At 32.9% G+C, this 12,516-nt stretch overlaps 1 protein-coding gene across 1 annotated transcript; it reads left to right on the forward strand.

The window, feature by feature from the left end:
- Nucleotides 1-6,232: 6,232 nt before the first annotated feature.
- On the forward strand, nucleotides 6,233-12,195 carry LOC126727657 (probable mitochondrial adenine nucleotide transporter BTL1). Its single transcript, XM_050433579.1, has 6 exons — nucleotides 6,233-6,512; nucleotides 6,782-6,928; nucleotides 8,375-8,469; nucleotides 9,998-10,331; nucleotides 10,598-10,835; nucleotides 11,528-12,195. Exons 1-6 carry the CDS (start codon nucleotides 6,483-6,485, stop codon nucleotides 11,776-11,778), a joined length of 1,095 nt encoding a protein of 364 aa, XP_050289536.1. The 5' UTR covers nucleotides 6,233-6,482; the 3' UTR covers nucleotides 11,779-12,195.
- Nucleotides 12,196-12,516: the final 321 nt, after the last annotated feature.

Genomic DNA, 12,516 nt, shown 5'->3' on the forward strand with positions numbered 1-12,516 from the left:
AAAAAAGAAGAAGAGGGGATGTCCAAAAAAAAAAAAACGTAAAGAAGAGCAACATACAGACAAAGCCCATGTGCAAGTGCACATGTACATTTTCATCAGTTAAGTAGCATCATTTTCTCTCTTCAGTTTTTTCTTCATTTTGGGGAGAAAACTTTTTGGTGGACTCGGTGAGAAAATACCTGAGCCCCACCATTTATTTTATTTCTTCCCCACCCAACCAAACACACTCCAAAAAAGTTTTCCTTCTCATTTTCTCTCCAAAATTTTTCATTCACTTTATTTCACCTCTAAACAAACACACCCAAAGTATTTTACAATGGAGGCGCCACTTATTTAATTATTGGAAAAATAAGAAAACCATAATTGAAAAATTCCTCATTTTATTAATTTGTAATTGAATGTACATTGATTATAGGAAATTACATAGCTTTGGTCCTAGATACAATCTAAGATAAAGTACATGGTTTTATTTCCTAGTTCCAATATGGAAATTGAAAATTGCATGGATAAATGTTTGATCTACTAACCCTATATCTAAACTTGGAGGCAACATTACAAGATGGTAAGGTATTTGGCACTCACCTTACCCGGTGAAATCGGTCTTTTAGACTATAGTGACTAACATTCATATCACATCATCCAACATGTTATTAATCAATTGCATGTTCATTATTTTTGCTTGAATTTAATGTGTTTGCATGTGATTAACCCTAATTCAATTTATTAGTCCTTGTATTTCGACTGAAAATTAAATTATAGTGAATGTGTGTGGATGGGGATATCCTAGATTCAAGGATTTGAGAGAATTATGAAACAATTATGTTTTTCACATTTTTACGTGGATTTAAGATCAAAGTTAGTGTTATGCATAAATATGTAACGAACAACCAAGAACATGTGAAGAATGCATATGAACATTTAAAACATTCAAACACATTCAAGGAATTTAAAATAAACACTAGCCTACTCTAATCTTAATCACATCAAAGTAATATAAAAAACAAATTAGGAAAGAGATTATACCCACATGCAAGATCCACACGGTGGAAGATGAGACTTTTGATGGAAGTCCTAAGGGTGGAGTAGAAAAAAAGAACTAGGAGAAGGAGAGTGAGTTTGACTCAATACCTTGAGTCTCAAGAAGAACAAGATATGACAAGACTACTCTACTTCACTAGAACTCAAGAGAGGAGAAGAAATGGTGTTTTGTGTGCTTTAGAACGGAGAAGATGGAGGATTTATATAGTAATGATGGAGAAAATATGAATGAACTGTCATTTAATGAAGGTTAACAAAGAATCAAAGAGAATAATGAACCTAAACCCTATTTCAGTATTTAGAGAAAGCGGATGCATTAAATGTGGAGGTTGGTGGGAGTGATGAGCAAACAAAATAACCTAAAATTTGGTTTTTTCCGTAGCTCTTGTAACAGCCCGTAAAGCCAAATTTAGGAAATCATATCTTACTCAATTCTGATCGAAATTGTCTTGCTCTTGTGCTCAAATTGAAGACCCGGATGTCTAGTCTTTGGCAAAATTAATCTCACTCATAGAATCAAAATATTTTGAGAGATATTAACAAAATAGTGAGCAGATGTCATTTGTTGGAAAATAATTTCAGCACAATTAACATTAATATGCCCTAAATTAGTTTTCAATTAATATTTATAGGCTCCAATCACTTCCATTTCAAACTTAATCAGTTTCAAATTTACCCAAATTAAAAAGATAATTACACAAATTACTTATTGAATAACTAATGTTTGATTATCTAATTAATCAAGTGTGTGCAACCTTACCATAAGATGTAGTCCTAGCTAATCAAAATATGACATGTCATTAATTTTATATTTATTATAATTATAACCAATTGAAATCATTTATTCATAATCACATTGTGATAGTACATCTAGGTCATTAAAACTTGATTTGATGATAACTTTCAATCTAATGATCTGATTAAGGCTTATGACTAGTCAATTTGATCGTTACAACATCAAGATCATTTTGATGAAATGAAATTAAGGATCTAGTAGCCACAATTAAGATGCCTATTTCTAAGGTGAAATTACATTTTTACCCTCCATGTGAGGTTAAATGCGGGTTGTAAAATGGGATGTCAATAGTTATGAGTTTCATAATCAAAATAATATAGTATAATGTCATTTTAATAAGGGAAATGTTAACGAATGCCCTAAGGGCATTTTTTAGTAAACCATTTTAAGAAATTTTTATGGATAAAGAAAAAAAAGTAATTAATGTATTGACAGTCTTTTCAATCTCCCATAAAAGTGGTATAAAAATTGTCCTAAAATAGTTTATTAACAATTACCCTAAAAGCACCTATTAACATAACCCTTTAAATAATTTGGACAATTTAACATGTATTCATGGTTTTTAAAACCGGAATGATCAAAGAATCAAAAAAAGGTTAGGTTCTTGATTTTTCCCAATTCTTAACTGGTTTTGACTGATTTTTCTAGTTTTAGGTTCGGTTCTTAGTTCAATCGGTTGAACCGGTTGGTCTGGTCTGGCTTTAAAACAGTGCCTATATTAGCTCACTTTCTTGGGAGGATTGACCTCTTTTAAAGTTGCTAACTTTTGGAATATGTCACTTGGCATTAAATGATAGATTTTATTAATTAAATTTTTAATGAGATTCATCGTGAATATGAGAAAATTAAGCATCACTTTATCATTCTCTAGAAGTATCAAGTACTTTTTCAATTTAAATAAGGTTTGGCTAAACGTGTTTGACTTGCAGCGGTGCGTTACTCATTAGGTGTATTTGTAAGTTGCCTAATTAAGCCAATTTTGTAGTCTTTCCATGAGTGAGCTAGAAAGGAAAACTAATTTTTTGCTCTTTCAAACCAGACTCCAAATTTGTGAATGGGCTTCCCACGTGGACTTGGACTACAACTACACACAGAAAAAAAGAGGAGAGCGGTTGGTATTATTTTGCGGTTGTATTGGGCGGGCCTTGATTTTAAGCGAACTGGTGTTGGTATTGTATCTATCTATAGAGATAGATATTGTTGATAAGTGCAACAAATATCCACAATCCAATATTGTTGATTTAACATCGAACTGATCAGACTTGAAGATGAATTGACATTGAAGTGTCCAAAACGTGCATGAAAATGGCTTGTATTGTATGTATATGCTACGACCAAAGTCAAACATATATACATTGATACAAGTGGCATTTGGAACTTTTGCTTGATGGTTACAGCACCTTCTCTTAGATAACAAGGTAAAAGGAAAAGGAATACTTCCAACTCTTTCAGCTCCTATCCTTTTTTGTGGTGCAAAGAATCTTTTTTAGTGCAGTGGTCCTATTTCTATGTCTCTTCTCTGGAACATATATATATGGTAGTGGAAAGATGGAAGTATCTATCTCATCAAAGGAGAAAAAGGGTGAATCAGTGATCGAGACCCAATGCAAACCCAATGCCCACATTTTTGTTCTGCTTTCCCAATAATTCTTTCACTTTCATCATCCAACTTTTTCGTGGGGGTAAAATAAAAGACACCAAAATAAAATGTTTTTCCTGAAAGCACAAGGCTTATTCTAACTGATTGCAGACTAGTTATATGAACAGTACCGTGTTTTCTTTGACTAGACTTTACCCATAAAACAACAACCAAACAAAAAAAAAGGAGCAAATTCTTTGTCCTTCCACTATATATATATATATATATATATATATATGCGTGCGTTTGGGTAGAAATTACTTCTACTCACGTTTGCATTTCTGGCATTACAGTGGTTTCACGCCCCCCCCCCCCTTTTTTTTTTCTTTTTTTTTTTCACGCGTTTTAGCTTTAGCTAGTGGCGGAGCTAGGAATTTTGGCTTGGGGGGCCAAATTATGATATTCATAAATCGGTTTAGATAAATTCAAAACATATTCATATACAATTAGATTAGCAAGAACTCGTTATTTACCTAATTTTTTCTTCTAATGAACATAATCTTTCTAAACTTTAATGAGTACACACAAATTGTCTACTTTACTCTAAACATGTATGGAAAATAATCCAAAGAGAAAAATAATTAAATTTTTAAATATAATGGTGTCAGGAGCCTTATAACTCAATTGATTGGAGGTATAAATGAAAAGATAAATAAAGGAAAAAAAAAAAAGGATGATCCTTGTGTAACTTTTTTTTTTTTATATAAATTTGTTTTGGAAAGATTAAGCTATTTATTTTTGTTTTTTTCTTGGGGGAAGCCAATTTTTTTTCTAATACTATTGGAGAGCAACTCAAATTTGGGAGGGCCAAATTTCATTTTTCTTTGACCCCACCTTAACCGATTTATAACATATATATATATATATATATAGGATATTAAAATATTTCAAAATTTTGGGTGGCCAACCTATAATGTGGTTCCTTGCTGGCTTTAGGGGACAACTAGTATTGTTCATGCATTGTTGAGCATTATTCATGCACTATTCACGAGACCTACAATCACTTTATTAAAAAAAAATATTAAAAATGAGTCTCACGATACTATTCACATATTTAAAAATTATTTTAGTACAATATTTTCAATTTTTAGCAAAACAAACTGTACCTAAACGGACCCAATATATATATATATATATATATATATATTTCTATTTATTTTCTTGGCTTGAAGAAAAAGAGACTTTGGCTGCTGACTTCGTCAAACTTCATTAATGCCCATCCTTATTAAATTCTGTCAATTTCAAATTATTTTTTTCTTTTTCTGTAAGGTCTTTTATCATTTGAGAAGATGCCTTTATTTAATTTGATGGAAAGCCGCCTATATTTTGAAATTTAAATGAAGGACTTGTTGATGAATGATGATTCTAGCTTCTTCTTTTCTCTTTCTTTTTTTTCTTTTTAATTGATTCCATGGTTGTCTGTCTATTTCAAAATTGACTTTAAAGACTACCTATAACCTATTAAAAGTATTAACCCTTTTGTATCTCACAAGTGATAATTAACCCTTCTCTCATCCAAACATCCTCTTTTTCTTTTTCTTTTTCTTTTTCTTTTTTTAAATGAAGTCCAAACATCCCTTTAATCATTATAAATATCCAACTTTAGATCAAAATAAAAATGAAAAGGCATAACTCTTCCCCCCTGTTGATCTAAATCCCATAGGAGAATTAGATCTAAAAAGGATCATATTCCTAAAAGGTTCACGATTATCTTTTATGTGCCCATTTAAGATTTAAAATTGAGTAAATTTCTAGTTTAGTGTTTGCTAATTTTTAGAAAAATTGTATCAAAGTGTGCTAATTTTAATATAGAGTGTGCTAATTGAGATATATTTTAATACATAGTGTGCTAATTTTTAGGGAAAAAAGCTTATCTGATAGTTTTTTTTTTTGAATTTTGTTAAATTATAATTTTAACCCTATTTTTTACTTTTTAAGAATGTATTATCTAATTAAATTATATACAAAGAAAAATCAATTCTATACAATCTAATGGTATTGGAGAAACCAAAACTAGTAGGAATATACTATCAGTTCCCTTTGATAAATGGATAGAGCTGAATCAATTCAAAGAATGATGCAATTTTGTAATGATTTTATTTATTTTTAATAATTAGAATGTTAGGAAGGATTATAAATGATTTAAGCCCTAGACGTTTTTATTAGAAAAATAAATAGGTATTAGTTAAGCTACAAATTGTTGACATTTTGAAATCAATTCTAAATTTTGAAATTTGTGCAATTCCTTGATACCATTATTTCAATTTATGCTTTATAAAATAAGTATTAAAAAAAGAAAAAGAAAACATGAAAATTAATAGAATATTAAAGTAATTTTCAATTTGAATTTATCTATAGTTAGTAAGGTTACACAAGAAAGAATTTTTAAGAAATTAAAATTTAAAATTTGAAATTGAGTAAATTATGAATATTTTTTATATTTTATGAAAGTATAACTAACTTTTTGAATCTACTAAATATATATATAATAGATAAAAGGAGAGTGACAAGTGTATTTATAAACAAAAATAAGATAAATTTTTTTTTTTTTTTGGGAGGAGCAAAAGAAGGTAACTTATCTGTTTGTGGAACTTGTTACCAACTATGGGTGTACTTTTATATCAAAAATCTTGTAATTTAATTGTTAACCTATTTATGTTTCCGAAGATGAAGTCAAAGATTCCAGTTCCTTCCCAACTCTGAAAGTGAGAATCTATTTTTTTCACTTTTCAATCCTTCACCACCAAAAAATAAAAAGCATTGGTCACAGAGATTGAAGTAGACACAAACACAAACACATACACAAACAAAACAAAAAAAAACAGAGCACCCATACCAAAACACACGGAGACGGGCAACCCTCCAAAGTGCATTTAACTCATTTATGTCGTCAAAAAGCAAAAGACTCATATACCAAATTTCCAAAACCCTCCAAAGTTGAATGGAGAAGTATTGGTAGCAACCATAGGCAAAGAAAAAAAAAAAAATCTCCCATACCCATCTCCCTCAATGACCCAAAAATCCTCGTCTCATTCTCAGGCACGTCATTTCTTTGCAATTACCTTGTTTTTTTTTTTTTGATGGAACACAATTACCTTGTTTGTTTGTTTGTTTGTTTGGTTATTTCTCTCTCTGTTGTTATTTTATATACATACACCATAGTCATAATGTGTATATGAGAATTCATCTACAACATCCCTGCTTCTGCCTCTGCCTCTGCATATTCTTTCTGGGAAATTCCCATACAATTTATTTTATTTTATTTTTGCTAAAAATTTTAAAATAAAAAAATGGCATTTGAATCGCAGTCTCTGAAGAAGAAGAGCTATGCTGATGCTGGGATATCTGGAGACGTGTACAGTATGGTAATGATGCTTCCCAAAGAGCTTGAAATGGAGAAAGACACCAATTTCGACCTCAAATTTCACCTTCCTGACCTTGGTCGTGCCTGTAAGGTCTGTCTCATTCTCACTTCTCTATTTTGCTTATCTGGGATTTTTTTTTTTTTTTTTAATTTCTTTACTTTTCAGTGTTATTGGCCTATTTGCTGGTCTTAAAGATATTCTGGATCGTTTCAAACGGTCAAGAAAACAAAACCCATTACTTCAAATAGAGCAAAATGTGAAAAAGATTGCTACTCTTTTTTTTTTTTTTTTTTTTGGGGGGGGGGGGGGGGGGTTAAATTTATTTCCTTTTGTTAGGGTTGCTGAGAAAAATTACACAAGTCCTGGAAAGAAAGTTTAGATCTTTTTGTTTTTTACCTTACTTCCTTTTTGATTTTTTATATCTTTTGCTAGAATCAAACTTTCTGCACAGATATAAAAAATAGAATTTCTCCTATTTTTGGTTTTGAGGTCTTCAGATTGTTTATTCCTTTTCTATTTATTTGCTGCTATAAATTGCAATTGACCATGTTCATGATCTTTTGAAGATTATGTGATATCTAGACTGTGATCAATTTTTTTGTGGTGACCACCCAAACATGAATTATATTTACAAAAAAAAAGAAAAAGAAAAACGATGCTTACAAGTCTAATTAAAAGTGTCATTATCCAGCATCACTTATAGTACCCTTATAGTAGTTATGGAGGACCTAGTGCATTAAGTATCATTAGAATAACCCAAATTTGATAATGTTACAAAAAATCATACAGCACTAGAGAATAAGTATAGGATTTTAGCATATAGGCTTGTGGGGTTCTTGTACTTCATCTTCCATTTCTTCATGGACTTCCTACTATTAGAGTATCCAACCTAAAAACTTAAGCTTTTCAGTTTAGAGGCCCAACAAGTGTAAATGCCGGGAACTAAGTAGACATTTCACTGATGTGGAATTTCCCAACACTGTATCAGGCTCAACAGAAACCAAAACAAAGACAGACTGCTTGATGACTAAATAAGAGAAACAGGCTTGGCATGTGGACTCCAAGACTATGAAACCGCAATCTGATACTTGTTAATATGTCAAACCCAAAAATCTAAGCTAGTATGTGGAGTGGCTAACTAGCACACATACGCATTTCCAAACACAAACTTACCGATGTGGATTTGCTTAACACCCATGGTCATGGTGAAATAGTCCTAAATACGCCTATCTTTTCCTCTACTGATTATATCCTTGGGTTTTCCTTTAACTTCTTATTTATGAGTTTGACAACTGGATTAAACGGATTGTTTAATCATGTCTGTCTCTGGGTATGGTTTTCTTGTCCCATGGACATTGGAGCTTGTGTTACATGGTTTTTGGTCAACTTTTTTCATAGTATTACACTTCTTTTTTTGACCAACTGATTCCCCCCTTCTCATTAAGGTTGGTTTTGGCATTTCATTTAGGGGCTGAAAGAGAAATAAATTATTATTTAATTGGTTCTATAACATTGACATGCTTTTATGTAATTCAGGTTTTCTTCAGGACTAGAGAAGTTGGTGAGTTTCTTAGTGGGGCTTTAGCAGGGGCTATGACCAAGGCTGTACTTGCTCCTCTTGAGACCATTCGGTTGGCTTTGCTTTCTACTTACATGCATTTCTTATTTCATGAAGTAAATGAATTTGTCATCACATTTAATATTTCTTGTTTACTTGCTCAAATATCTACAAGCATTGCCCTTTACCTTCCAGTTTAAATCAGTAATAGAAAATGTGCTTAATTGGAAAAGGACACAACTTCCCAGGCGTACTCAACAGTTAGACTTATTAATTAAATAAGAATATTGGCTGTACATATCTTTTGTTCTTGTTGTGTAATCTCTCTACTGCTTCTTGAAAATCTTGTAAAACAATGCATCCTATGTTGAACAGTTGAAGGTGACTTGGGTTCATAGGATAAACAGAGTGCCCCTCTCCCAACACACCATCCCTTATGAAGCTGATTTGATCTGAGGTGGAGGCCGAAAGACTTAAAAACAAAGTAGAAATTGCATTTTACCACCCTAAACTAGACTCCCCGATTACATTTTGCATCATAAACTTTGGATTTCCGTCCAAGTTAACAACAAACTTGAAACTGGGGAACAATATGTAACAAGGGTCATAATTTAGGGTGCAGAACGTGCATTCTAAAAGTTGAGGGTGCAAAGTGTAATTTGGGGTATAGTTTACGGTTGCAGAATGTAATTTCCTCCTATAATTTTTATATGATGTTTGTTCAAGTGATGGCCTAGTGGTGATGATACCCTCTGTGGTGCTTGATGTTGGTGGTTTGAGAGTTGAAACACCCCCCCCCCCCCCCCCCAAAACTATCTCCCGCCCTAACTATCTATCTATGAAAAAGAAAAAGAAAAGAAGAAGATGATTGTAGACCATATATACATATATGCAATGTCATTATACTAGGATATGTTCCGGTAAACTTTATGATTAAGGAATTAGCTGTGTTTAGAATGGTCTATTATTTTAACATTTTACATTCCTGTTTCTTTTTGGCATTGGGCATCAGGTCTTTCTAAATACATGTCTCATCAGTTCTTTATTTGCTACCTCAGTCATGTTCCCTTTTGGCCTTACCCTTACAGCACCTTAATCTTCTATCCACTTTCGATGTCAAGTAATAAATTCTTACATGGAAGTGTGCATATATCTGAAATCTTTTATGGCTGATTACTTTTAAATTCTATGACCAATCTGAAGTGTTTATATGGATGTATAATTTCATGATGAGCTGTATGGAGTATGCTACACGCCTACACACCCACATCCACATCCACACATTTCTGTATGTTAAATATGTACTATGGTGTATACAATACTAAACCAGAACACACAGTTGCAATAGTCAATGACTTACGTCATCAATGACCAACTTACGTGCTGCATAAATCGGTGACTATTGCAACCCATGATACCCATCCATTTCAAGCTTGGTGGTTAGAGGATGTTTTAAATCTTCCTTCTCCACACTCAACTTCTTAAGTTACATGAACCTTAATTAAATTATACATTTTGAAATGTTTGTAATTGTTACCAATTTTATAATAACTATATATTAAAGCGTTAAAATATTCTGATTTGTAACGTGTAATATTCAGGACGAGAATGGTGGTTGGTGTTGGATCCAAAAACATTGCGGGTAGTTTCTTGGAGGTGATTGAGAAGCAGGGTTGGCAAGGATTATGGGCTGGCAATGCAATCAATATGCTCCGTATAATCCCTACCCAGGCAATTGAGCTTGGAACATTTGAGTGTGTAAAACGATCAATGACATCAGCACAGGAGAAATGGAATCAGGAAGAATGCCCAAGATTGCAAATTGGTCGTTTCAATTTGAAGTTTTCTCTCTCTTGGATTTCTCCAATAGCTGTGGCTGGTGCAGCTGCTGGAATTTTTAGCACACTTGCTTGCCATCCCCTTGAAGTTTTGAAGGTATTTGCACTATGGGATCCAGTCATGAAAATAGAAAATTGAGTCTAGTCAGACACATCTTTTATGTTGTTCGCTTTTGATAAGTTCTTTTATATTGTTTTTAGACGTTAAAAATTTCATCTTCCATCTGTTATTTCTCATAACATAGTTCTTTGCTGGTCTATTTACTTTGTAGTTAATGATGATGTCATATATCCGTTAGGTTCTTTTATTTATATTTTACAACTACATCTTTTTCGGTTGTATTTATAGTTATCTTTTTACAGGATCGCTTGACTGTCAGTCCTGAGGCATACCCTAGTTTAAGCGTTGCAATTAGCAAAATTTATAAGGATGGTGGGATTGGCGCCTTTTATGCTGGTATCTCACCTACTTTGATTGGAATGCTGCCATACAGTACTTGCTACTATTTCATGTATGAGACATTGAAGACATCTTACTGCCAATCAAAAAATAAAAAGTCTTTGAACCGTCCTGAGATGCTCCTGCTTGGAGCTTTTGCAGGTGAGAAATATGGCTTCAATTATGTCTTTTATTTTATTTTATTATTTTAAAAAAAGAATATGACTTCATGTATAAAAGCTTAAAACAAGCTCATTCAATTATTTTGGATAAAGGTAATGAGAATCTGACACCCTCACTCCCCAGTCCCTAATTCTCTCTATTCCCATCCAGTTGGTAATGAACAGTTTCTTTGAAAATGTTATGGATCCTAATTTTGGATCAGAACTGATCTTTCCCCATGTCAGCTTTATATAACATTTCAATTGGTATTTTGGTCTAATTAACTTGTTCATTGGAATGCTTGCACATGCATCTTGGAGATGATATCTCAAAAAGGTCTATTGAAACCATTATTCTCCTTATTTATTTTACAATGCATTCTCTCTCTCTCCAAGAAAAAGCCCTAACAATCTGTAAATAGTGTGTGATTGATGTAGTACCTCCTATTTTGAGAGTGGTAAGATCTATTCTTGATAAGTATAAGAGACTGTTGGGCCAACTGCACCATTCGAGAGCATATTATACTTTGTCACTGTTTTACTTTTATATGTTATTCTTGAAACTTTACGATCTACTCAAACAATGTCGCTTGTCAAAGGAACCAAAATGATAAAGATGAGCTTGTGTTTTGACCATTGATTATAATTATATCATCACTCTTAAAATAATTGGACTTTCATACACTTTTCCAGGTTTTACTGCTAGCACAATTAGCTTTCCATTGGAGGTGGCCAGGAAACGATTAATGGTGGGAGCTCTACAGGGTAAGTGCCCACCCCACATGGCAGCAGCACTTTCAGAAGTCATCCGTGAACGAGGTCTGTTGGGACTCTACAGGGGGTGGGGTGCTAGTTGTTTAAAGGTCATGCCATCGTCCGGCATCACCTGGATGTTTTATGAAGCTTGGAAAGACATATTGCTTGTTGGAAGAGGTCATCTATGACATACATCTAGCAATACCCCACATAAGTTCATGGTTATGTTGGGATCATTTATTTAAGAATTACAAGGTGGAAGGAGTAGACTAGCATGCTAAAAGTCGCTTCATGGTTTTGACAGTCCTGAGATATAACTTTTGCCTTCCTAAGGCTGGGGAAGTTCATGGTTTTCGGGAAGGGCTTCCCCGTGTTTCTACACCATTGTTACTTCTGACAGGTAAAAAAAAAAAAAAAAAAAAAAAAAAAAGAGAGAGAAAAGAAAAGGTGAGCTTCAATTTTGGTGCCCATGGGATCAAAAGTACTAATAGGTTTTTTTGTATGAGTATAAAAGGATGATTTACCATATTTGTTGGATTTTTCTCTTCCTAGTTTGCATTTTCTTGATGCTTGGCGATGTGGCTTAGACCACCCAACTTCTACTAGACTTCGTATGCCAAAGACAAAAAGGTAAGGCATCAGCGCATGGAATAGAACTCGATCATTGCAAGCGATTACTATAAAAGAGTTGAGGGAGGACTCCGAAGAATATTAATAATAATTAGTTAGAATAAAAAGAAGACTGATCATTAGGATATGATTATGCTCATCCACTTGTTGTTAACAACAAAAACAAGACAACACCTCTCTCCTCGCCCCTTCTTTTCTTCCCCCATTTATTTTAAATAATTTTGTTTATAAACCTTAAGGAATAATAATGTGGATCCAAATATAAAATGTGATTGAAGAGGTGTGCGTGAGTTAAG

Source organism: Quercus robur, chromosome 5 (assembly GCF_932294415.1).
Source record: "Quercus robur chromosome 5, dhQueRobu3.1, whole genome shotgun sequence".
NCBI lineage: Eukaryota > Viridiplantae > Streptophyta > Magnoliopsida > Fagales > Fagaceae > Quercus > Quercus robur.

What these genes read in the sequence shown, in the direction of transcription:
- LOC126727657 (XM_050433579.1), top strand. Translation starts at nt 6,483, where the DNA reads ATGACCCAAAAATCCTCGTCTCATTCTCAG. An exon ending in ACCTTGGTCGTGCCTGTAAG is followed by an intron (nt 6,929 to 8,374) that starts GTCTGTCTCATT and finishes TATGTAATTCAG; the next exon opens with GTTTTCTTCAGGACTAGAGA. An exon ending in ATCCCCTTGAAGTTTTGAAG is followed by an intron (nt 10,332 to 10,597) that starts GTATTTGCACTA and finishes ATCTTTTTACAG; the next exon opens with GATCGCTTGACTGTCAGTCC.